Below are 24,664 nucleotides of genomic sequence, written 5' to 3'. Positions count from 1 at the left end.
TTTGATCCAGTAATTCCATTTTAGGATAGTTTTATTCTACCCCCCCCTTTTTTAATGTAATCTCCGCTCCCAACATGGGGCTTGAACTCACAACCCTAAGATCAAGAGTTGCGTGCTCCACTGACTGAGCCAGTCAGGCACCCTGAATATGTTTCTTCTACAAGATATGTCTGCCTTTGGGTCAGGTCATGGTCCCGGGGTCCTGGGATTGGGCCCCGCATCGGGCTCCCTGCTCAGAGGGGAGCCTGCTTCTCCCTCTGCCCCTCCCCCGCTTGTGCTCTCTGTCAAATAAATAAAAATCTTAAAAGTAAATTAAAAAAAACTTGAAGAAGATAAATATGAAGCTAAGAATAGTAGTTAGCTGTGGGGTAGCAAGAAGATTAGGCAATGGGGATAAAGAATCATGGGATAATAGTATATTTAAACACAAAAAATAACTCAAAGTAAAATAAAATTGGAAGAATTTTAAGGATAAAAGAAACCAGAGATAACAGGGCCCAGTGTTCTTCACGAGTGCCTATCCAGCCACATGTGAGGTGCTTGTGAGATATGCAAACTCCCAGCTCTTCTCATCCCTTGGGGGTGGGACCTGGGAGTCCACACATTTTATGATCCCCAAATGATTCTTCTGTACCTTGTTTGAGAATGCAGATTTTGACCAATTCCTTTAATTTACAGCTAGGGAAAATGCAACACTTAAATGTCACACAGCTAAGCTGTTCTCATACTGTGCGGGTCCCCTGAACATGACCAGAGAGGAAACTGAAGCTCTAATTTTATGCTTAAGTGGTCACACTGGCATTTGGCTAACAAATTATTTTTCCTTGGTAACTGAGCTCGTGCCCCAGACACGGGCTGCATGATTTCTCTATCCCCGGGAGTGTCAAGAGCTGGAGGAAATAAGACAGGGGCAGCTGTTACGACATTCATGGTATTGCAGGATGTTTCTGACTTAATAAAAATTAATAAAACCATTAATTTCCAATTCAAATTCTATTTAGAGGAAGGTGACACAGTAAGACACCAGAAACACGCTACACTACCATATGACCAGACCCTTCCTGCAGGAAGCACATGAAAAGCATGAAGAGTGGGCTCTGCCCCAACAGGGAATGGGCGCAACGGTAGAGAAGGGAATGTGCTGGTGTCCACGAGCCTGGGGCACATCCTCCGTGTGTCAGGAGGAAGTCAGTGAGCGGATAAAATCCGGCGGAGGAAGGGACGCTGGTTCTTGAAGAATGGTAAGGATGTGGGGAGGTCGAAGGAAAAGAGGACATTGTGAGGAGGAGAACGCATGAATGAGGGCAGAAGTACTCATGCAGTACAACACAAGCGGAAGAGAACGGAGGAGGAGAGAGGATGTACAGAGAGTCAGTAGAAAAGGCTGGAGAAGCAGCATGAAGTCATGCTATGCAGAGCCCTGAAAGTGATGAAGAACAACTCTGTTTATTTTTTTTAAATTTTTTAAGTAACCTCCACACCCAATGTGGGGCTCGAGCTCACAACCCCGAGATCAAGAGTCACACTGACTGAGCCAGCCAGGAGTCCCAAGAACAACACTGTTTGTAAAGGACAGAACAGGGGGGTGAAAATAACAGCTTTCCCTTATTTGAGACCAATCCCTACTCCACTCAGGGAAGTGACGTTAATATCTCTGAGCCTCAGTTTCCCTATTTGTGGGGATGATGACAGCAGCCAAAGCTAACACTTAAGGAGGCCTACTCATAGGTTCTCTATGGGTATGATCTCATTTAAACCTGACAACCACCCGCTGAAACTGTTACCAGCTGTTCACAGAGGAGGAAAATGAAGCATAGAGTGGGGATGTACTAAATGCCCAAGGTCACACGGCTGCTGAGTGGCAGGGCTGGGACTCAAACCCACACGACTCGAATCCACAATCCGTACTCTTCACCACCATACTGCGTCAGGGGATGTAAAACAGGAGTGAGAAAACTTGTGGGGTCAGAGGTAACACACATACCTGACACATAAAAGGTATTTAAAAAAAGGGAAGATTTTTTTTATCTGATGCGAAAGAAAATAGATTTCTGAAACAAGGGATAACCTCCCAGAAAAAAAGTTTAAGGAAGATTAGACTGGTAAAAGGTGTTGGAATGGATTGGCTCACTGATTAAGGTGGGTGTTGGTCTGGTGAAACCTCTCCAATAGTAATCCACATGCAGAGACTGATAATAAGCAGACTTAATCCACCTAGAGGGAATTCACACGCTTCTGGAAGAACTCAGAGCACCAGGTGGGGGCAGTGGTTCTCAAGCTTGAGTGTGCATCAGACTCACCTAGAGGATCTATTCAAGCACAGATCACTGGGCTCCCCCTCTGGGATTTCTGATTTAGTAGGTCTCAGTAGGGCCCAAGAATGCATACTTCCTATTGATCCAGAAACTACACTGAAAAACACTGCCTTAGGGTAAGTCCCACACGGGTTCCTGTAGAGCCAATTAAGATGACATTCAGTACTGCATTATTTATGGTGGCAGTTGGAAATGACTTAGATATCCATCTTTGGGGGAACTGATAATTAAATTATGGAACAGGTTTATGAAAGAAAACCACACAGCAGTCTGGAACAACAGCTTATACATAAACACATGCATAGATCTTAAAGTGACAGACTGAGAAAAGAGCAGAATGAAAAAACCCAAGTCATATCTAATACAAATTCAACACACAAAACAAGAAAAGATATTTTCAGACACAGACATCTGTGTAAAGACAGAGCAGATCAGAAAGGCAGACGTTAAACGACTATAGAGGGCGCTACAGAGGGAAGGAAGGAGGCAGCTTGCACACAGACAGTACCCTGTGAACAGGATGCCGTGATTTACTGAATTTTGTGTACCACTTGAAGTCCTCGGGGGAAAAAAGAGAACTATTTACTTAATTTCACAGTTTATAAACTAAGAAGTTTTTTTTTTTTAATTTTTAAAAAAGATTTTATTTATTCATTTGAGAGAGAGGTAGAGAGAGAGAGAGTGAGCGCACACGCATGCACAGGGGAGGAGGAGAAGAGGGAGAAGCAGACTCCCTGATGAGTAGGGAGCCTCATGCGGGGCCCGATCTCAGAACCCTGAGATCATGACCTGAGCCAAAGGCAGACACTTAACTGACTGAGCCACCCAGGCACCCCTAAACTAAAAAGTTTAATCTGCAAGATCTCATTTTCTTTGTGGAACTGTGAGGTGCTAAAAACAAGCGTAACTGTCAACCCATGGAAGAGGAATTTCGAGGTGCATGGGATCACCTGCTTAAACACACAGACACAGGGCTGCCTTTCAAGCCAACACATGCACTATTCTAGAAGCCTTCCAAGGGAGTTTGGTGGTAGAACATTAGGCTTTTGGTCAATCATCTGCAGCCTCCTCTAACCTACCACAAAATAAATACTCAAATCTTAATTATAACAGATGAATATTATAAAAGTGTGTTTAAGTTCTGAACCAGAGAGTCAAAAAGGACTGGAAGAGAGGAGGGCTGAGTGACTTACGCTTGCTTCTCATGATGACTGTGGGCAGCGAAGACGTGTCCTGCGCCTGAAGGCTCCCTCTGGGCTGCTGAAGGAGAAAGGAAATAAATAAATACACGAGGACCGCGCCCTCAACTTCTCTTCCGTCAGGTCTCAAGAAGCCCAGAGCAGGGAGAGAGCTCCAGCTTGGCTCCTGGACGACGGCGCTCGGCATCCCGCCAGCACCCCCCACGGGCTCTCCTTCACACCTGCCAAGCACCAGGACCCCGAAAAGGCTGCTTCCCCTGCCTGGAACGCCCTTCGCCCTTACGCCCCAGGGTATCCCTCGATTTCAAGACCATCTGAGCACCACCTCCTGGGTTGAGCCACCCATCGCCTTCTTTCTTCTCCTCACCCAAGGCAGTGCCTGGCAGCCCCTGAGAATCCTGCACGGACCCCCACATCATTTCCCCCCCATTTATGGTCACGGTCTGCCTGCCACCCTCCCCACTAGAATGCCAGGTCCTGAAGAGTGGCATCTGTGCCTTTTTCATCCCTGTTTCCGCAATGACTAGCGTTATTCAGGTACTAAATAGGTCCTTCAGTAAAGTACGAATTTCAGTTCAGACTTTTGTTGTAGCAGTGACACAAACACTGTGCGTGAGAAATTACAGACTGAACCAATTACTCTGAGATAAATCATCAGTGGACACAGGTTACTTCCGATTTAAAAATGGAACTCCCCCAAAGGCTGTGTTCTCTTATAGGGGAGATGCTTCATCTCTGTCACCAGCCTTCTATAGAACCTAGTACGTTCCCAAGAGCGCTAAGTCCTGTCAGATCACAAACGCAGTGCCCGTGGGATCAGGCAGGCAACAAGTGAAGGAGGCAAGGTGGGGGGTGGGGGAGGGAACCCGCACATCCTGTCAAGGAGGCGGCAGCCACTCAGCCCCCATGGATGACCACGGCCATCCCTCTCCCCAACATTTAGGGACCTCGACCGTCCGATTCCATGCTGGATGCGCGGGATCTATCTATGGTTCCAACACTCCTGACTTCAGACTGCGTGGCAAGTTCGGTGCTTACATGGTAGTGGGAGGAAGCAAAATACATGTACTAAGTAAATACAGGCTGTTAAATAGCAACTCTGAGAAGTGCTACGGAGAACAGGAAAAACAGCCAGGTGAAAACCAAGAATGCCAGGTCAGAGGAAATAACCAGGGTTGTGAGATCTCCCAATTTTTTAAGGAGAAATTAGAAATCCAAATTGCTATGAAATGTGATTTTTCAAAATAACTGCATTAACAACAAAAAATACTTCAAGAGCCTAATAAAATTTATGTCCATGGGCTGGTAAGATCCGAGTACAGAAGTGTATCATTTTTACACTAGTTCAGACTCGCAGCCTCTGTGTCATCTGGGAACCTAGCAGAAATGCAAGTTCCTGGGCCCCACCCCAGAGTGTGCAACTTGGGGAGAGGGGCGCAAGTCCCTGAGGTGACTCTGATGCACACCCTTTCCAGTGTGAGGCTGCCTCACTAGGTAAGTGTGTGCTCACTGATGGAGCACACGGTGCACTCGGCATTGTGTAGATGCAGCAGGACAGTGCTCTCCTGACAAGGACAGAAGGACATTTCTTCATGGGTGACTGGAACACTGAAAACCACGGAGGCTACCTCGAAGGCGGGCACCCAAACCCACTCTCTTTAAGGGCCACCTGTAAGCGGTGCCCATTACTACACAGGGCGCATTCCCAGAGCAGACCCCTTCACCCCCCACCCCCGCCCCCGCTCCTCCTAGTCCTGTGTCACGTGACCACAGCCAACTGCTTCGTGCCCTGTGGACACAAGTGCTGGGGGCAGGCCACATCAAGTCCTCCCCCTCCCCAGCAGCTCAAAGCCCCCGAATGCCACCAGCTGCCCTCGGGGTGGCCACGAGGAAGTGGGGTGTGTGAGCGGCAGAGCAGGCCTGCAGACGTGGTTCAGAACAAACCCACTTCAACACAGAGACGCCAGACATGCAGAGAAATGTGTATTTAACACGGAGTTCTGAAAGCATTTTGTTTTCCAAAAGCCACAGATTCCCAAGTGTGTTAATTAAGAAGAGACTCGGTCGCTTTAGAGAAGAATTCTTGTTTGGTTGTTTTGGTCTCAGTGTTAGTATCAAATGATTACAATAAACAAAAACCCCAACCAGGACTCTCCCCACCCCGAGAAGCGTCTTACCTTCATTTTGACCTTTGCACAGGACGCCAGACTTTCTCTACAGCCTTTGTGGACAAAAGCACTGCAACCTGAAAAGCAAGCAAAGCCCAAGGTGACTTCGACCAAGCAAAGATCTTAGACTCTGGCTTCCTGCGGCCACAGCAGCCTGTGGCTTCCCGACTGAAGTCACTTGCATGTCCGAACGCGGCTCTCACTGGGATTACAGACTGCATTCCCCTTCCAGAAAGCAGGCGTGTGATGTCATGGGGAGGAGGAGAAATGAGAGCAGATGTGATTTCTGATTAACGGAAATGAGAAGTCTGGAGCTTCTCAGGCAGGAAGCCGAGAGGCTACCAAGCAAAACGAAAAGTAAAAGTGTCTGCCGTCAACATGTGAAGTCGAAGTCACCAACGAATCCCCAAATAGGGCCCCTTGCCAGGACTTGGGAAATCTGTAGGGCTGTGTCAAAGGCAGAGTGTGCATCTCAGAGTCCTGTTTATGTCCTTCTGTTTGGGATCTTAACCACCCCGAGCTTTCTGCCACCCAGCCGGAGTCCAGAGACGCCAAAGAAAGGTCATCAGAGCCACCCCAGGCACGTCTGGGAATCCTGACTCAGGATAAAGTGGGAGACTTCCTGAAAGATGGAGGGGAGACCACATCTGCCAAGGACACGAACCTCAACCCTTATTTCTTACTCTCTTGGCTCCAAAGCCACTGATGTAAAAACCCAGCCCTCTGTGCCTCAGAAGGGCTGTTGTCAGCTCTTACCACTGCTATGAAGTCATAAAACAGAACTGTGCCAGGAGGCCAGAGGGGAAGCAGAAACAAATAAAAGATCTGTCTGTGGGGACACCCAGTGACGAGAGCCTCTCCAGGGGCAGGGTCCCTGAGAAAATCAACCAGACACTATTCAACAAACAGCACCACAGGCCCTGCCTGCGTCAACTCCCTCATTGTGGGCTGAGATGCTCTCCTGGCGCGTACGTATGGATGTGGGGAGAGGGGAGCCATGCTGGGGAGGACAGGGCACTAGAGTAGAGACTGCCAAAACCCCAGGTCCCAGAGGCCTCCTCCCACAGGCCGTTCCTAACAGCTGCTTCCACAATGTCTACTGGGTTCACGGCTCTCTAACACCACCCGTCCCGCTGCACTGTGATGGTCTTAGGGTTCTCTCCACCACAGCGTGCTTCATCTACTGCTCAATCTTTATGTCTCTCTCGCACAGTGCCTGTATTCAAATGTCTAGTTTAGACCCTGCTAGGTCTCTTTTATCCAAAGGCCAAGGGCCCTGATACAACACTGACTATAAAATGTGAGACGCCAACTTACTAACACTAATAGGAGCACAGGAAGAACCGCTACGCAATCACATCTGATCTAGGTCCTGGTTCTGGTAGTTAGCGTGACCCATGAAAGTCTTTCCTTAGGGCCTCGGTTTCCCCACCTAGTCAATGAGAGGAGGGTCCACACCTCCCACCCCACAAGTTTCTTCAAGCTGTGATTCCGTAAGACTCTTCCCACCTCTTAAGAAAGGGATACTTTTTCAAAGTAAATCCCACTGGACTGTCCCACAAGGTTCATGCAGCTGAAGATTCTGCATCATCTGAATTATCACCAGGGGAGCCCCAGCCACCCAGCAGGTCATGGTCAGGGAAGGGCCTTGACTGGAGGAGTCCTGACAGAGGCCACCACGCAGGAGGCTATCAGGAGCAAGCCTGCTTTTGTCAACAGGATGGCCCACAGTTGGAACTGGTCTGCAGTCCTGAGGATGGTGTGAGGCTTTGTTCTGGGCCTTCCACTCCCAGGCCTGCCTCTGCCCCCATCTAGCTAACCTCTTCTGGCTCCAGCCCACATGACAGTCACTGTCTGGCCACCTTTCCGTTGTTAACAAACACGAAGAGACATCCAAGTTCCTTTATCAATGGCAGGATGAGGTGAGGCTCTGCTGGGAAAGGCTCACGTCAACATCGACAAGAGGAAAAACCTGGAAGGATTTAACTTAGTCAAAACTCTGTTCTTGCCCCCATTGTGTTCTTCTCCAGGAGCAGAGGGCAAGGGAGTGATTTGGATACCATGTTCCTTGTCATTTCTCCCCTCCGTGGTCATGTCCATGTACAGCATGAGCCGCTCTTGAAGTTGGCAGTAAGAGAGAGGTTATGTACCACTGAACAGAACGCTGGGGTTTCTCAGCAATATCCCTTTCTGGGCATAGGGAGGACTTTGCAGAAAGAGACCCCTGGGGAGTGACTCATTCTAATCAGTAAAAGTAAACATTTTGAGGATGTTTCTCTAAAGAACCGGAAACTACTGGCTCTCATTAATTTGTCCAGTTCTCTATGACTTGAAAACAAGGATCAACTTTGATAAAGAGGTCACTGTTCTACTACTGAGAGGAAAAGCAGAACCACAAATAGAAATCCATGTAACTCCTGAGATGTCAACGTGGCTATGCCCTTCTTCGCATCATGCAACGTAACTCCCATTCCAGGATCTAGACCCCAGCGAAGCTTGGCTGAAGATTTCATGCCTCTCCAGCCAACAGTCTTCTACAAAGGGCCAAAGAGGCAATAGGTGGGCTGGACCATATGTCTTTATTGATTTGTATTTAACATTTTTTTTTGCCTCTCACCTCCCAGAAACTCTTCAGTGGCTCCCCATCATCTTTAGGATAAAGCTCAAATTTCTCACAGGCTTGATATGGCCTGCTATGCATTAAACTTCCAGTCCTCACCACATCTGGTCACACCTGTGAGCCCTGAGCAAATGGTCTTTTGTGCTTGTGTCCCTTCCTCTGATGAGTCGGTAGGACTCACCTCGATGAAGTCCTGACTCACCAAGGGAAGAAAAGACTCCCCCAACCCTGCACTTCTGGAATTCCATGCCTGCCTCCATCATGGTACTGCACTGTACTGGCCACTCTGTTCCACTGGACAGAAAACTCCTTGAGGGAGTCTCACTTTGTCTTTTATAATTTTTATATCCCTATCCCCAGTTCCTGGCCCACAGTAAGCACTAGATGTCTGAAGAGTGGGAGAGGTGGGCGGGTGAGCTCCAAGCTGCTGGACCCACAGCAAGAAACACCAGCCAGTAGTCAAGACAAATTCCACAGTCATTTTCCAGTAAGACAGATGCATTCCCACATCTGCACACTACCCTTACTCTGGGTGCCCGCCATGCGATGCCCGGGAGTATGGAGATGCCTTGTTCCAAGGGCCTCGGTGACCCATCCTCTCTCTCATGCACAGGCTTCAGAGCTCCCCTCGCCACCTTTCCTATGTCTTTCACAAATCCCTGCTTAGCTAATGTGTTTCAAATACCTCTTCTTTAATCCCATTCCTCCTCCTCCTCCTCTCAGAGTCTTGCTTAGGAGAACCTCTCATTTGTTCCCTTCTACTTGAAAAAATACGCTTTAAAACGTGGGAGATAAGCATATGAGGAAAACTAATGAATCCACATTATGGACAAGGAAAACCACACATTTTGAAATGAAATTAAATGTACACTCACACACAATCACGGTATCTTGAAAGTGTTAAGGACTCGTCATAAAACAATAAGAAAAAGACAAAGAATGGCCGTTCACAAGAGAAAACGGTGCCTGATCTCTCTCTAGAAGTCAGAGAAAGGCAAACCAAAACAACAGAGAAATACCATGTCGTGTCCAACCAGGCTGGATAAAATAAAACTCTGCCACTTCTAGGTACTGGTGAAGAAATGGTGATGTGGGAACTCTAAGCATCTGCTGACCTAGAAGGACCTAGACGTTGGTACCTCCACTTTGGACAGTAATTTGGCAACATGTAGTTAAGTTGACAAGGTGGCCACTTTATGGCCTAGCAATTCCCTTGGTGTACAGGGACGCTCCCTGTAGCCCTGCTTATAACAGCGAGAAACCGGAAATGACCCAAATGACTTAGTAGTGGGACAGATTTGATATACTCATAAAATGGAATACCATTTAAGAGTTAGAAGTCAATGGTCTAGATTGATCAGTTTCAATACTCTGGATTCCCCCAGTTTTAATGTTAAGGAGAATAAAGCAAATTACAGAATGAGATATGGTACCATTTATGTAAACTAAACACAAAAAAAATTAAATGTTTACGTGGAGATAAAAATTACAAAATACAGACTACATATACACTGAATTCATGATAGTGCTTGTCCTTGGGGAGGGAAGACGAGGACTAGGCAGGGAAATACAGGGGGATTCGATTGTAATGTTTATTTCTTTGAAACTGAAAAATAATCTGAAGCAATATAACAAAATGTTACTACTCTCTCATATTGAGTGGTGAGTACATAGTTTTGTTACATTATCGATGTACTATTTTGTACTAGCATTTAAAAACCAAAACCCCAGTGTATCACATTCTAATATCCTCCAAAGTTCCTTGATTTTTTTTTTTAAAGATTTTATTTATTTATTCGACAGGATAGAGACAGCCAGCGAGAGAGGGAACACAAGCAGGGGGAGTGGGAGAGGAAGAAGCAGGCTCATAGTGGAGGAGCCTGATGTGGGGCTTGATCCCATAACGCCGGGATCACGCCCTGAGCCGAAGGCAGACGCTTAACCGCTGTGCCACCCAGGCGCCCCCCTTGATTTCTTTATAAACATTTCCTTATCCTTTAAAAAAGTCGATCACAGTTGTGATAAATTAAAAACAAATTTTCAATCAGCCTCTCTTGTCTTCTATTCCAGTTATAAAAGTGCATTTTCTTCTCTGCTTTAATGAAAATCAATAATGTTTTTGGCATCTATGGGCAACAGAGGAGGTGGGATTTGCCTGAGAACCTGCCACTAATTTTGATCTACGAGAGGGGTGCCTGGGTAGCGCAGTCGTTAAGGCGTCTGCCTTCGGCTCAGGGCGTGATCCCGGTGTACCGGGATAGAGTCCCACATCGGGCTCCTCTGCTGTGAGCCTGCTTCTTCCTCTCCCACTCCCCCTGCTGTGTTCCCTCTCTCGCTGGCTGTCACATAAATAAATAAAATCTTTAAAAAAAAATTTTTTTTTTGATCTACGAGAGACCAGTCAGTGCACTGGGACAGGACCTGTCTCCGAAGTCCATTCTGTCTGTGCCCTTTCCCCCATCCGTTCTAACACCACAGAATTCAGCAAAGGTGATTTGAGGAGGCGGTGCCGTCACTTTTAAACAGACTTCAGTAACATTCAAGCTCTCAGGCCAGTGTTTGAATTTAAAAGATAACTCCAACTGAATCACACACACAGGTATAATAATAAATGTACTTCTAAAAAACAACTTTTCATACAAATTCACTTTCTTAGTTAGTTGAGACAGGTCCCCAAACCTCTAACGCAGCTGAAATTTTAATGTGCTCTGTAATAGGGACACAAGTCTCAGTGAGTAGTAATTCGCGTGGATGTCTGCCTAACATCCTCAAGTACGTACTTGAGAAATGCTCAGCTTATTACCAAGTTGTCCCAGACTCTGTTTGCAGCCACAGTTTTAGTGGCGTGTGGGGGTGGTTTAGAAACGCTGGCCCCACTGACATCAGCCAGAGTCACGAGGTTAAAACCTTATTCTGGGTTCTGGAACACAGACAATGACCAAGAACAGAAGAACTGAAGACAAATCTAATACACTGTGTCAAGCTCTCTGCCACAAACCATACCGTGTTGTTAGGGAGATCAAAGAATTATTTGGCCTTTTATTTATTTAAAAGGAAAAGATTTCCTAATGTAAGCAACATGCTTTCATTTTTCAAAGCTATTCAAAAAGGTCTCAGCACAGTGGTTTATGAGAACAGAGTCGGCTCCTAATTAGATTCCTCTGAATTTAAACACAAACGGCTCAGCCTTCAACAACTTTTTTTTTTTCACTACAAGGAGGCATCAAACAAAAGAATATGAAGGAAAACCCACATAATTGGGAAATATCATCTGTTACCTTTTTTTTTTTTAACCTCTGCCACCAACCGCCACAGATCTGTGGTGAGCTGCTATATACTTACTACATGTTGTTTCCCTTTCCGCAGGAAAACAAAAAACAACTGGTTAGAAACTCCGAAACTCTGGTTTATAGAAGGGTAAGAGCAACGGCCTTGCCGAAGGGAACTGGAATCACAGGACAGCTCGGGTACAAGGACTGCTACGAAAGGGAGGAGTCACCTTCTTGAGTTCTGAAGTGAGGGAACCTCCCACCCTGAGTCACTGACCATCCTTAGGGAAGACGCTAGGAGTCCTGCCTAGCAGAGGCACATCTGAGCAGCAAAACTGATCTGGAGAAAATTCTCTGATCCTTCTCAAGGAACAGGCTGAAGGGTTACCTTGAAGGACAGAAAGCTGCAACTGCTTCCTATCATTTCAACCCTAAAACTAAAACTAAAACAAACAACAATGGAAACAATAACAACAAGCCAGTTCGTAAAAGCAATTTAGAAATACATGCTCCAAAATTCTTCCTGCAACTTTTTTTGTTTAAAATCTCTGGGGAGTATGAAACATTGTGGTCTGGACTGATAGAGCTTATTAGCTACAAGGCACGTAAAAATGTTCTTTGTAGCTGGTGTAATAACCACAGAGCTGAGCACAGAACAAGAGGAAAGCCACAGAAAAGAGCCCCATCATCTTAGCTGAAGTGCTCATGAAACAAGCCCTGGTAAGGGCTCCTAAGAAGCCGGGTAAACAAAATGCAACAAAACAGAAGTGCCCTGCTCGAGTAAGAACCAACTTCACTGGTGAGGCCCTTCTTTTACCTCCCTTTTCCCCAAACACAAATGTCTTTTCTTTAATCAATTATGTGTATCTTGCTCTCACATATAATGAACTCTACACATCAGAAAACACCATCTAGAGAGCTGCTTTCCCAGATAAAATCCAAAGCAAAATCCGACCATCACGCACATTCTGAACACTCTTCTGTTTTCTTAGGTTGCAGCTGATCTGCTTGTTTATTTTTTTAATCAAGAGAAACAACCTACCACAAAAGTACTCAGAAGCTGCTAACACAACAGAAAACAAATCAACAATAATCTCACGATCATCTTACATCCGTTTAAAGCAAATAAAACAGAACCACTGACAAGATCTGAAACCCAAACATAACGAATTCCTTACTCTGAAGGACTCCACCACACGTTCCAAATTATTTGTGGCAGCTGGAAAGAACAGCTGATTTTGCAAGGGAAGCTTTACGTAGCCGAAGAAATAAGAATTGGAAAGACACTCTTTCCTTTCCCCATTAAAACGACCTAATCTTACTAAAACAAGAGTCAAATTATGGATGAGAAAAAAAGACCTGCCAGTTTTCTCCTAAATTCAAGTACTTCGAAGCAGCCCTGGCAGGGGGCTTTAGTCTTAGCTTTGGCAGTTGTTTCCTCCTGCCCCCCAGCAGGCTTCAAAGAAACTATACGGAGGCTTTGCTCCTTGCTGCTTCCAGCGTCTGTGACCAGGACCATTTCCATACAAGCCCACATACAGGGATCCAAGCTTTCATCCAGGATTATGACGGACTTCAGACTGGTCCATGAGTATTCCAGTGGAGTCAAGAGATGTTGATGGGTTTTAAAATGCTCTATCCTGTCGAATGGCTTAGTATATGTGCGCAGAGGGGTACGGTCAAGGGACTAAATGAATCTGGGAGACTGGTGCCCGTCAGTATCAGTCACCATCATCCATCAGTGCGATGCGCTATGTGGCTGATCTTCCCAAACCACGACTCAAACCTCACTGAGCAGGCGCTTGGGTGTGAGGATCCCAGAGTCAGCCACGGAGGGTCATGTTAAACTGAAAAGGAAAGCTAACCAGGAGGGCAAGTGACTGACTGGAGGGATGCTACATTTCCTGAGTCTCCTGGGAAGATCCTGAACATGGGAGGGGATGGAGAAAAGGGAAAAAAAAAGATTCTGAATCCCCAAATTACTCATATTTTCCACTTCCTGCTAAGATAACAGATGGTGCTTCACACACAAACATTCATTGCAGGCTCTGTTCTTCAGGAAGCGGGAGAGAATCAGCCGATTGCTTTTGCTCCTTTGGGAAAATGACTACACACTGTTCCTTTGCTTTCAAGCCTTTTTTTTATTAGTGGCAGGCTGCACACTGTCATATACACATCATAATGCCAACCACCAAATGCTGAACCTATTTCAACACTCCCCCAGAGCGGAGTGTGAAGCTGCGGGGGGGAAGGGAGCGAGCTCTGAAGTTTCTGAGGTGGGGTGGTATGCAAATTAAACAGGGATTTTTGAGCCATAGGTGCAGATGTGGTAACAATCAGGCCCTATCAAACTGCTCCTTTTTGTTGTCTGATTCTTTCAGTTTAAACTTCAAAAATATTCTTTTCCCTTGCTTTTGCAAGGGAGAACTAACATAACTTGTGACATTTTCACTAGATCAAGCTATTGCCATAAATCAAAGAACCCCTGACCAAGGATGTTCTGATACTCCCTTCCCCTGACAGACCCTCCAAACAGAAAAGACTCTAGTGATGACACACAGGACTCCGTGAAGTGATTTGCTTCCAGAAGAAGCAGTTAAGCCAAATAGTTCAATCTGGAAAAGTTCCATCCAATTATAAACACTGTTAGTATAAAATGAGGAGCCAATCTGGTATTTTATTGGTTTTCTCTAAAAAGTCTTGACTAAAATATTGTTATATTACAGGCCATCAAATATGTAAAATATTTAGGATGGATTTTTGAGTTACAATTTTAACATTTACTTTTTAAGTCAGTAAATGAAAACAATGAAGTTGCTTTAATGGATCTAAAAATCAGAAATCAGAGGTGCCTAGGACAGCTGCAATTCATGTAACTACCTCGGCATCTAATTTACTCCTGTATTTTCTTTTGTGTACACAATATAGAGGATATCTCTTCATTCACACAGATGAGTCGGTTCCAAATATCAGTTTAAAAAATGGCTTTCTTTGCAATCACATTATATTCTTCAATTAATTAGAGATAGAAGGAAACATGCAAACAAGTAGGTAGGCTAATAGCTGAAGTTAATATGCTGATGTGAAAATCTGGTTATATTTTTGAGCATGTGTTCCATGCTCAAATTAGTTTAAATTATATTAATTAGTTCTTTTTAAATATATATATTTTTAAAAATCCATAGACCTTCCAAAACAGTTCCATGAAAAACATTCTGAAAACCAGTGCTCTATCAAACTATTTAATTACTACACAGACTTGTGGCTGAAAACTTAAGTCCATGAGTTTCAAACCTCCTACATTTAGTTTTTCCTTGTCAGGACCAGAACCCACACAAGTGATTCTTCATGGGTTCCTCTGGTACCCTTGGGCCACAGAAGTTTCCAAGAGGTATCCCAGATCCCCTTCTCCAGGGGAAATCCTAGTGCACACTACACCAACAGTGTGAGCAGTTCCACAGTCTAGGAAGACTGGCTATGCTTCCTCATGAAGGGAACCCAGCAAAAGAGAAGTTCCATTTATGTTTAACACAAAGAGGTATCGAGAAAACAAAAAAGAGCTCACAATGCCTGTGGTTAAAAGAAGTGCATTCTCCTACATGACAGCAGATATTTTTGCTATCTGACAAATCAATCCCATGCCAGCTGTAGGTTTAATTCTGAGTTAAAGTAAGCTAAGAATTAATATAGCCAAGGAGGGTAAAATTCAACTGTTTTAACCTAGAAAGAATGTATATATAAAAATCAATGGCAGCAGAAGATAAAACATTTACTGAACACAGACTAGACCACCTTTTCCAATCTGAATTTAAATTGAAAAGCTGTCTGGAGCCAGTCATGGCAGGAGTCATCCTTCTATATAACCATAAACCAAGGGTTCTCCCTCTTCCCTACAGCACAAAGGAAAAGATTCTTTGGGTCTTCAAAAGAGATATCCCATCTCTTTTGTCCCTAACTCTTCTGATACTATTTCACATCACATTTCAGTACTGAGAGTTTGCAGAATCAACTACGTTGCTTCTTACTCAAGCTGGTGCCATCAGTAACAGTCTCGAGTCTTCCGTCAAGCTGATTGTTTTCTGGTATCATTTTGCTCTTTGTCCATTAAGTTCTTGAATCAAATATCAACATATTTTGCTCTTTCATCAGAGACCAGCTGACAATCAGAAAAACCTTTAAAGTTATCAGTGATCCAAGGTTTACATTTCGTTTTTGCTCATACCAACAATATGTAAGTACAGTCTTAAAAGACTCAAGCAAGACAGGAGAATAAAATAAAAACTTAAGTCTCCCTGATCTCTCCTCATCTCTTTAAATTGTTAATAGTTTGGGGTATCTCCTTTTAAATATTCTTGCATATTTATATAAACAATGACTGTTCTCTTGTTTTCTGTAAATTTGAATCATATATACAGTTCTACTTACTGCCTTTTCAACTTATCAAAGTGTCTTGGAGATCTGTGTGTGTCTGCAGAGCTATCCAGGGGCTGATGAACTGTGGTCCGTGGGCTGAATTCAGCCCATATCCATGATATGAATAGAGCTTCACAGAACACAGGCACATTCACTTTTTACATCTCGTCTTGGGCTGCTCCCGTGCTCCCGGAGCAGAGTCAAGAAGTCACAACAGAGACCTGCAAAGCCTAGCACACTTTCTGTGAGTTCCTCCACAGAAACAGCTGGCTGATCCTTGGTCTATTCTTTTTAGTATCAGCTCCAAATTCCATCTAATGAATATACAATATTTTATTGATGGTTATTTATTTAGTTCCTTTAAATTCTTCCACGTCATGAATAATGCTGCAATAAGTAGGCACCAAGGTTTATACTTTGAGAACTCTTCTCTAAAGTCGCTGTGTAAGCAACTTGAGAAACGTGCCTCTCGTTCTTTCAACCACTGAAAAAAAAGGACAATTACGTAATGCGACGGAAGTGCTAAATATGGCTACAATGGCAAACACATTACAATATACAAATACATCAAATTAATGTGTTTGTACACCTTACATTTACACAATGTTATATGTCAAATATTTCCAACTGGAAAAAAAAGGTGCCCGGCACATGCTGCCCCTCAATAAATATTTCCTGACCGATGGCTTCTGAATGAACCACAATACCAAACACACTGCTTTGCAGAGGTAACTGTTCCTTGTTGAAGAGCTTCATTTAAGATACGGAACTCAAGTGCATAATAACTGACAGTTAAATGTAAAAAATAAAGTCAGTCTGCAGTCTTAATAAGAGTTCCTAGAATAGTCACCCAGCTCTCCCTTTCCTAAAGCAGGTGACAGAGCGGAAGTCATTTTCCTCCTTCGTAAACAAACAGAAATCATAACGGTCCAGCGATGGTGCAGAACCCTCACGTGTCTGAAAAATCTCCATGAAGATCCTTCCAGCGCTATTTTTATTCCTGAAATTTTATTCAGTTATTTCTCAAATCTACCACTTAGCTGTTCTTCCATTAGAAATTCTATTTATTTTAACCTCTTAATAATCCTCAACATCTTCCCCTGTCTATGCATTTGTTAACTTCCTCATGGTGGTTGACTTCCTTATGTGGTGTCTGTGTATTTTTTTTTTTTTTTAATTTATTTGAGAGAGAGAGAGAGAAAGTGCACATGCGTGCGTGTGCAAGTGCAGGGAGGGGTAGAGGGGAAGGGAGAGAGAGAATCCCAAGCAGGCTCCGTGCCCAGCACAGAGACTCACATGGGACTCGATCCCACGACCCCGAGATCGTGACCTGAGCTGAAAACAAGAGTCAGATGTTCAAATGACTGAGTCACCCAGGCGCCCGTGTAGCTTTAATTGTGAGCTCAGTTTCAGCTTTTAGGGCCCCTTTCCTACCGTGGGAACCTCTAGCTAGCCTGTGGTGCACGTCTGTATTTGTTTCAGCTGAGGTTCCTTAGGTTTTATCATACTCATATTGGGATTTCATTCAACCGCTTGTGAAAATTTCTTAGTTTGGGGTATGGATGGTGTGAATTTGGACCCCAGGTCCATCTATGATGCAGAATTCTCACTCGGAGTCCTGGGAGAAGGCACGTTTCCCTGCTGCTTCTGAAGGGCCAGTGGGTGGAGTTTTCCTAGGTCCTGCAGCATGGAAGCTGCAGTCTCTAAAGCTCTTGGTTTTACCCAGGGGTCACAGGTCCAGCACCCACTGTGTGCCCTGCGGCCACACATCCTGTTCCCTACTAAGGGGGAGGCTCTTTAGTGCTCTGATTCTTAGTTCCTTCAGGGATTCTCTTTTATGCAGGCTCCGTTATGTATTTGTTGTTTTTTTTTAAATATATTGCACTGCATATTTTTGTCTTATAGCAGAAAGCAGGTGTTCAGTCTGCCCCACGATGAAGTTCTTCGATACCAATTTCATACTGTCCAATCAAGAAATATGAGGTCTTTCTGTTTTTCTCTGAGACCAGTGCTCCTCAAATGGGAGAACAGCACTTTGCAGGACAGATACACAAAGTGATTCCCCGGGATACAGGAGGAAGACTTTACAGCTTTCATTTATATTGACTTAGAAGAGAACAGTAAATATGCAGACGATACACTGGTGCCTCACTCAGCCCTTGACGTTGGGCAGCCTCACCCGAGACACGCTAGAGGGTTCTCTTCATTCGCTTACTTCAGCATGCTGTGACGAACAGAAACTTACAGGTGCTCAATGAAGTGAGCTTACGGATTACATTTAGTCCCAACTAAAATAAAATGAAAAAGTAGCTTACACAAATTCCTGCAAAGAAAACACTGACCTAAGATAATATTATTAAGACTAATAAACAGCAAACAAGAAAATGGCAAATCTAACTTCTCTTATTCCTATAATGAGCTTTCTTTTCTCTTTTCTTTCCTTCTTTGCTTTCTTCCTCTCCTCTCTTCTCCTTCCTTCCTTTCCTTTCTTTATGGGGAGGGGGGGGAAATCTTAAGCAAGCTCCATGCCCAGCACAGAGCCCAATGCAGGGCTCAATCTCACAACCCTGAGATCATGACCTGAGCTGAGATCAAGAGTCAGACGCTAAACTGAATGAGCCACCCAGGCGCTCTTTGTAAGTATAGGACAGGACAAGCATGTAATTCTTGCATTAAATATATATACCCTGTGCGAGTAGGCTAAAAATGTTTTAATGATACATGAACATACTAAAAAGTCCTTGGTGACTACTGCCCTAGGCAACCAAGTTATTCCAGTATCAAGGAGCTGTGTGTCAAGTGGCTAAGAAACTAACCAGAGGACATTTAGTTGGTGTCCCAGGAAAGAGCCTAATAGAACCTGGGCCCCAAAATAAACATGCAGGAGGTAACAGACAGTGGTGGCCTCTTGTTTTCTAGAGGTCACATAAAACTTACCACTCTGCTGGAACTCTCCACTTCCTAGTGAGTCATGCAGGAAGGAGGACATAAGTGTGTATGATATGCATAAAGATCTCGATGAGAGCTCCTCCCACGAAGTGGGTGGTTTTTTTTTTTTAAAATAGGACAGTACAGCGAACAGGGCTGCAGACAACATTTGGGACAGAATATATCCACAACGGTCATCTTAAAAGAATGTGATGAAAAAGCCAGTCATTCAGAAAGTTACAACAGCTGCGGCAGCAACAAGCCGGGCTGCGGGCTAGCTTATACTCCTCTCTTCAAGAAAGCAAATATGTGAAAATAATTTTTGCAGTAGCTTTGAATCTGCTCAAACAAGCTTTTAAAACTTCAACATCCAGTAAGTTAATTATTTTTGGTAACAAATCACTTGGGATGCTCCACACAAATGACTGAAAACAAGACAATGTCACGACGTACCGACTGCGTAAACAAGTCACCGTTTTGTCTGACGTGGTTACTGGTATAACATGGTGCTGATCACCACAGCGTCCGGGGTGACTGGGCTGGGCCTGCGGTGGTTGGATCTCCACACTGGTCCCTTCTGGCCACGGGCAGCCTCACTGATTTACCTCGGTATGCACTGCCGGTGTTACTACTTTCTATCCATCCAACAACAGTGTTTTTGAGACACGGTGCCTTAGAGAGCAGGGCGTGTGGGCCAGCTGCGGCCCATAGCCTCTTTCTGTATGGCCCAAACACTATGAATGGTTTTTACATTTTTTAAATGGTAGGGGGAAAAAAAAAGACAGTATTTTGTGATACACGGAAATCACATGAAATTCCAGGTTCAGCATCAGTGAAGTTTCACTGGAACACGCCATGCTCACTGGTGTACGTATCCCCGAGGCTGCTTCAGCACGACAACGGCACAATTCAGCCCACGGAGTCTAAGACAAAACAAGCTAGCCATCCTCTGCCCAGTATCTTATCCAAACCAGGACCCGTGCTCCGTTCACAACCTTGGCCTTAGGCTGGTCTGACGCAGGTCAGCTATAGGTCACTATGGGATGTCTCCGCATGTGCAGGTCCCTTCCCTTGGCAGTCACCACGACTGGATATTGGTAAATGGCTGAGGCATCCACCAAAGTACCAGAATAAAAAATGAGCGCACAGGGCCTGATGAGGGACTGCTGCACAGCTTTAGAGTTTGAGGCAAGGAGGCTGCTTTGATGCTGACACGGACTTCAGGGACAGGCAGGGGCTTGGGGACAACGGAACAGAATGTAAGAGATTGGGGCTCTCCGTAAAAACGGACAGGTTGTATGTTCTACATCTGGAACTGACGACACACAGGATGTTTAAGACAGACCTAACAGGCTGACCTCTCCACACACGCCAGGAAGGGACACCGGTGGATGGACAGGAAACCCCGAACGAGCTTTCCCGGGCCAAGAGCGCTGCGCCTCGCAGGAAGAGGCGTGTCGCTTACCTGCACACGTGTAGGCATCCTTGCTGGTGAAAGGCTTCATGCACTGACTACAGCTGACCGGACCCACAACAGGGATGGAGCTGAAAGTGTGCCCATTGACGGTCTTCTTGTCTTTGTCCTTCTCCTTTGAATCCTTCTCCTTCTCCTTAATTTTCTCTTTCTCTTTTTCCTTTTCCTGACAAAGAAAAGAACCAACAGTTAGCTGAACACCAGAAGGCCCTCCCCTTACCTGGGCACCCAGGTGGCACGGGGTCATCAATGGGTGTGGTGAATGTTTTGGATGAAAGTTATAAGCACTGTCCTGGACGATGGTTTTCGTAAGTTGTGAGCATTCCAGCCACACTGGAAATGCTACAGGAAGACCGGGCAGGCTAAGCAGTTCTGTCGGCTGCTTGCTCAGCAGCGTTCACACCGATGGACACAATGTCCCAGGACCAACTCTGGGAAGAGGCTTCTGGATTGGGAGGAGGGGACTCTGGGGTGGCCTATGAACCCTCCTCAGCAAGCCCAAGCATGGCCCATGGAGGAAGCAAGCAATGAGCTGAGAGCCAGCTGCAGGCAGGGAGCAGAAAGGACGGCAGCCATTCTCGGACCAGCCTCAGGGACAGGGAAGACGATGGGAAGGCAGGAAGCATTCCTCACGGGTTCCTCTCGGACCTCCTCTAGCCGGAAGTATTAACTGTCCCCCACAAACACACATACCATTGTTGTCATCTAAAAAATTTCCTGCAACATGGGTGCCCCAAAGTTCACGATCATGACAACTACGAAACGCCTTACACTTGGAATCTATGTCTTCTACGTACATGACTGCATCTGACTCCGTAACTCTGAAGCGGGCAGGGTGGGCATCACACTTCCCGTTGTACAACTGAGAAGATGAAGATGATAAATGCCAGCTACAATTCTGCACAGCTGCTATGTGCCAAGCACGACAGCAGGCGACTTACACGTATTTTCTCCTAACAACCCGGTGAAGTACTAGTTAGATCTTCATGGCACGTTTGAGGAGACTGAGGCTCAGAGATGTTTAATACTGTATCTGAGGCCACACGCCAGGAGCTGCCCATGCTGGAAGTAAGGTCCAGATCTGGCTGACTCCACAGCTCTGCTCTCGTTCGCTAACTCTACTGCCAGGGGCTGGAGAGGTGTGTTGACTCACAAAGGGTCACACGGCAAGTGATCGCCAGTCAACATCACAACCCAGGTCTCCCGACATCCTATTTCAGAGCCTATCTGCTGTACTGAACCGGTGAGTGCTGGCCAAGTATGATTCATGTACAGTCCTTGGTTAACAGAACACATGTAATAAAAATCTAAGAACCGAACTGCTACATTTTAGAACTATAAAAACTAAGAAGAGAGGGAGAAAAACAAAGTATTTTACTTTACAAAACAGGAAACTGTTCTGAGTGACAATCAGTAACCGCTCAAGTACGTAATATTCTAGTACCAATCAATAACAAGTGGAATTTTTCAAATAATTTCTCTCTTAACTAAATTTTGCTGCAGGCTTCTCCACGCATAAATGTTAAACCGAAAAGCATCTGCCTCTTTGCTTAAGAAAGCTAAAGCGTGCTCCAAAAGTCAAAAAAAAAAAACTTCTATGGCAACTAACATTCTCTCAAGCCTTGCAATGCCCATCAAATCCGAATAAATAATAAATACCTTCGTCCTGTGCAATTAGCCCAACTAGTTCTTCCAAGGATAAAAACAAAACAATAAACTCCCATTATCTTTCTCTGTTTATTAGAATTTAGTGCTCTAAAGAAGTCAGACTCTTACCTCCCCATGTCCTATGAATTTCACTGTTATGAGGGGTACATCATGAAACCGACCCCATTTTACCGACATGACTCGACCCCCATGCCAGGAAATGTGCTCTCACAGAAGGAGGGGCTCATGCCGGCAGGGCAGAGCTCAGCAGCTTCGAGCTGCCATCAGAGAAACCGTAAGAGGAAGCCAGAGACTGGTTGAGAAAGGGAAGGAGGGAGGGCTGAGGCTGCCTGTTTCCTTAAGACAGGCTTAACTATTTGCATGCTGCCAGCAAAGCTAACTACCCTAGTTACAAAGGACAAGGGAAATGAAACAAAACGGATTCCCCAAAATACAGTGTGATGGACAGTGCTCCAGGTGCAAGATGGACACTCTGGAAGGACCGAGGCTAGTTTTTTGACACTTAGAAGTTAAGGAACACATCTATTTAAGAAGACTTTTCATTATGTCGAACCATAATGTATGCTTCCGAAGAACAGTGTTTGGTGAAGTTTGTGGTAAACTTCGCCTGTGGTCAAGTGATGACCAGTTGTTTTCTCAAGCGTGACTTTTCCATGTTCAACAACATGGGGAAGTAGGAACTGCCGGTATTACAGGGATGGATGCAGGAAGTACCTATACCAGGGCACTAAGAAGGAAAATGAGTTCTCGCTTCCCCCCCCCACCATTTTAGACAATTATAATGAGAAGAGCCGAGGGCACTCGGACAACTGTAAAAGCTTTCGTGAGGCCACCGTCACGCTGCACATTTCTGATCAGAGAAGAAACCAGAGAACTGGATTTCACACAGCCTTCAGCCTTTGCAAACACGCTCTAGCGGGCACCTCTGTAAGGCTCTTTTATAGGGAACACAGGCCCAAGGAGGCAGAGCCAGACAGCAGCAGCTCGGCAGGAAGGCACCCCTTGCCCCCAAAATGCCCACTTCAAGTCAGAGTAAGAATTTCCATAGAAAGTTTCTGCCCATCTCCTAGTTGTGAGGAGGAAAGCTCCAAGAAGAACATCAGTGTGACAGGATGGTCTAAAGGGGCTCCCTCCACTCCCTTTGTGAATGGGCTCACGGTGCACATGCGTGTTTAATACTCTGTAGCAAGCAAGCATACTTAGCAGGAAATGGTACTATCAGAAGATACAAAAAGACAAAAGCAGAACCTGCCAGTCTTCCTGTTGTACTTCCTGTTTAGGCTCACCCCCTTTGAAAAAACACTGAATACATTTAATTACTCGTGCCAGATACTGCTAATTTTTAAAAGCACCTATGAAGGATCAGTACTCGGTTTCTCAAATCCTGTAGCTATCTATCTATCTAGATAGATATATATATCTCAGTGCTACAGGAAAAATACGAATAATTTTTTTGGCTACTGTTGACTCCTTAGAATATTAAGAGTTGTGACATATAGATTAACTCTTAAGCACATTTAATAGATTAACATAATAATTACGAGACTATGAGTCGATAACTATGAACTATTTTTACATGAATACATATATCATGCTGAATTATAAGGAAAATAAAAATTTCCAAACCATTCCTAGAGACTTTACTAAGAATTTATAGGTGGCAATTTAATGTATCTTCAGTAAATGCTTACATTTTTCCTTTAAAAGAAATAGGATGATAACATTGTACAATATGTTAATAAAAGTAGATCAGATGATCTCTAATAGCTTTTTTGTTTTTAAAGATTTTATTTATTTACTTGAGAGAGAGAGAGAGCGACAAAGTATGAACAGGGGGAGGAGGCAGAGGGAGAAACGGACTCCCCGCTGAGCAGGGAGCCCAATGTGTGCTCGATCCCAGGATCCCAAGATCATGACCTGAGCCGAATGCAGATGCTTAACTGACTAAGCCACCCAGGAACCCCATAATAGCAGCTCTTTTAAAAATAATTTAAAATAAGTAAAATTCTATCATTTTCATAAAAAAACAAACAACCAACCCTATTGTTACTATCTATAGTAGCACTTTCAACTGTTTTAACATTATGGAGAAGTAACAGTCAATAGCTAAGAAAAACAGAATGAGCATCCTCACACTAAGAAAATACTCATTTATTTTTGTCACCATTTAGAGAACAAAACACTTCTGTGTGGTAAAGTTCTACCGTAGTTGCTATGGCATATTAAATCAGAGTATTTAATGCAACTTGACACTATTTCCCCTATTTCTTACTATCTTTTGGTAATTCATAAAAGTGAGATACTCTACATGAAAGATGACTCTTAACCTTCTTGATATATTTGGCCAGTGGGGCACTTTTCTAAATACCTGATAATGTGAAGGATGGCCATCCCGGGTTAAAGATCCCTAATTTTTTTTAAAGTTTATTTATTTATTTGAGAGACAGAGAAAGAGAGAGAGAGCGCACAAGCAGGGCGGGGGGGGGCAGAGGGAGAGGAAGAAGCAGACTCTCCACTGAGCAGGCAGCTCAACGCAGGGCTCAATCCCAGGACCCCAAGATCATGACCTGAGCTGAAGGCAGACGTTTAACCAACTGAGCCACCCAGGTG

The 24,664-nt window shown here is 44.7% G+C and overlaps 1 protein-coding gene across 18 annotated transcripts in view; it reads right to left on the bottom strand.

The window, feature by feature from the left end:
- The window catches only part of AKAP13 (A-kinase anchoring protein 13), a 323,670-nt gene that overhangs the window by 29,124 nt on the left and 269,882 nt on the right, over window positions 1-24,664 (bottom strand). For 15 of the 18 annotated variants that reach the window (XM_044388388.3, XM_044388389.3, XM_044388391.3 and 12 more), the window contains 3 exons: window positions 20,378-20,552; window positions 5,692-5,759; window positions 3,509-3,575 (listed from right to left, as the gene is read on the bottom strand). In XM_044388388.3, coding sequence (XP_044244323.2) covers window positions 3,509-3,575; window positions 5,692-5,759; window positions 20,378-20,552 — 310 coding nt within the window. The remainder of the gene's footprint in view (window positions 1-3,508; window positions 3,576-5,691; window positions 5,760-20,377; window positions 20,553-24,664) is intronic. The other 3 variants (XM_044388390.3, XM_048220777.2, XM_026510429.4) reach the window with 1 other exon arrangement.

This window comes from Ursus arctos, unplaced genomic scaffold (genome assembly GCF_023065955.2).
Source record: "Ursus arctos isolate Adak ecotype North America unplaced genomic scaffold, UrsArc2.0 scaffold_28, whole genome shotgun sequence".
Classification (NCBI taxonomy): Eukaryota; Metazoa; Chordata; class Mammalia; order Carnivora; family Ursidae; genus Ursus; species Ursus arctos.
This window is presented reverse-complemented; position numbering and strand designations above follow the sequence as displayed.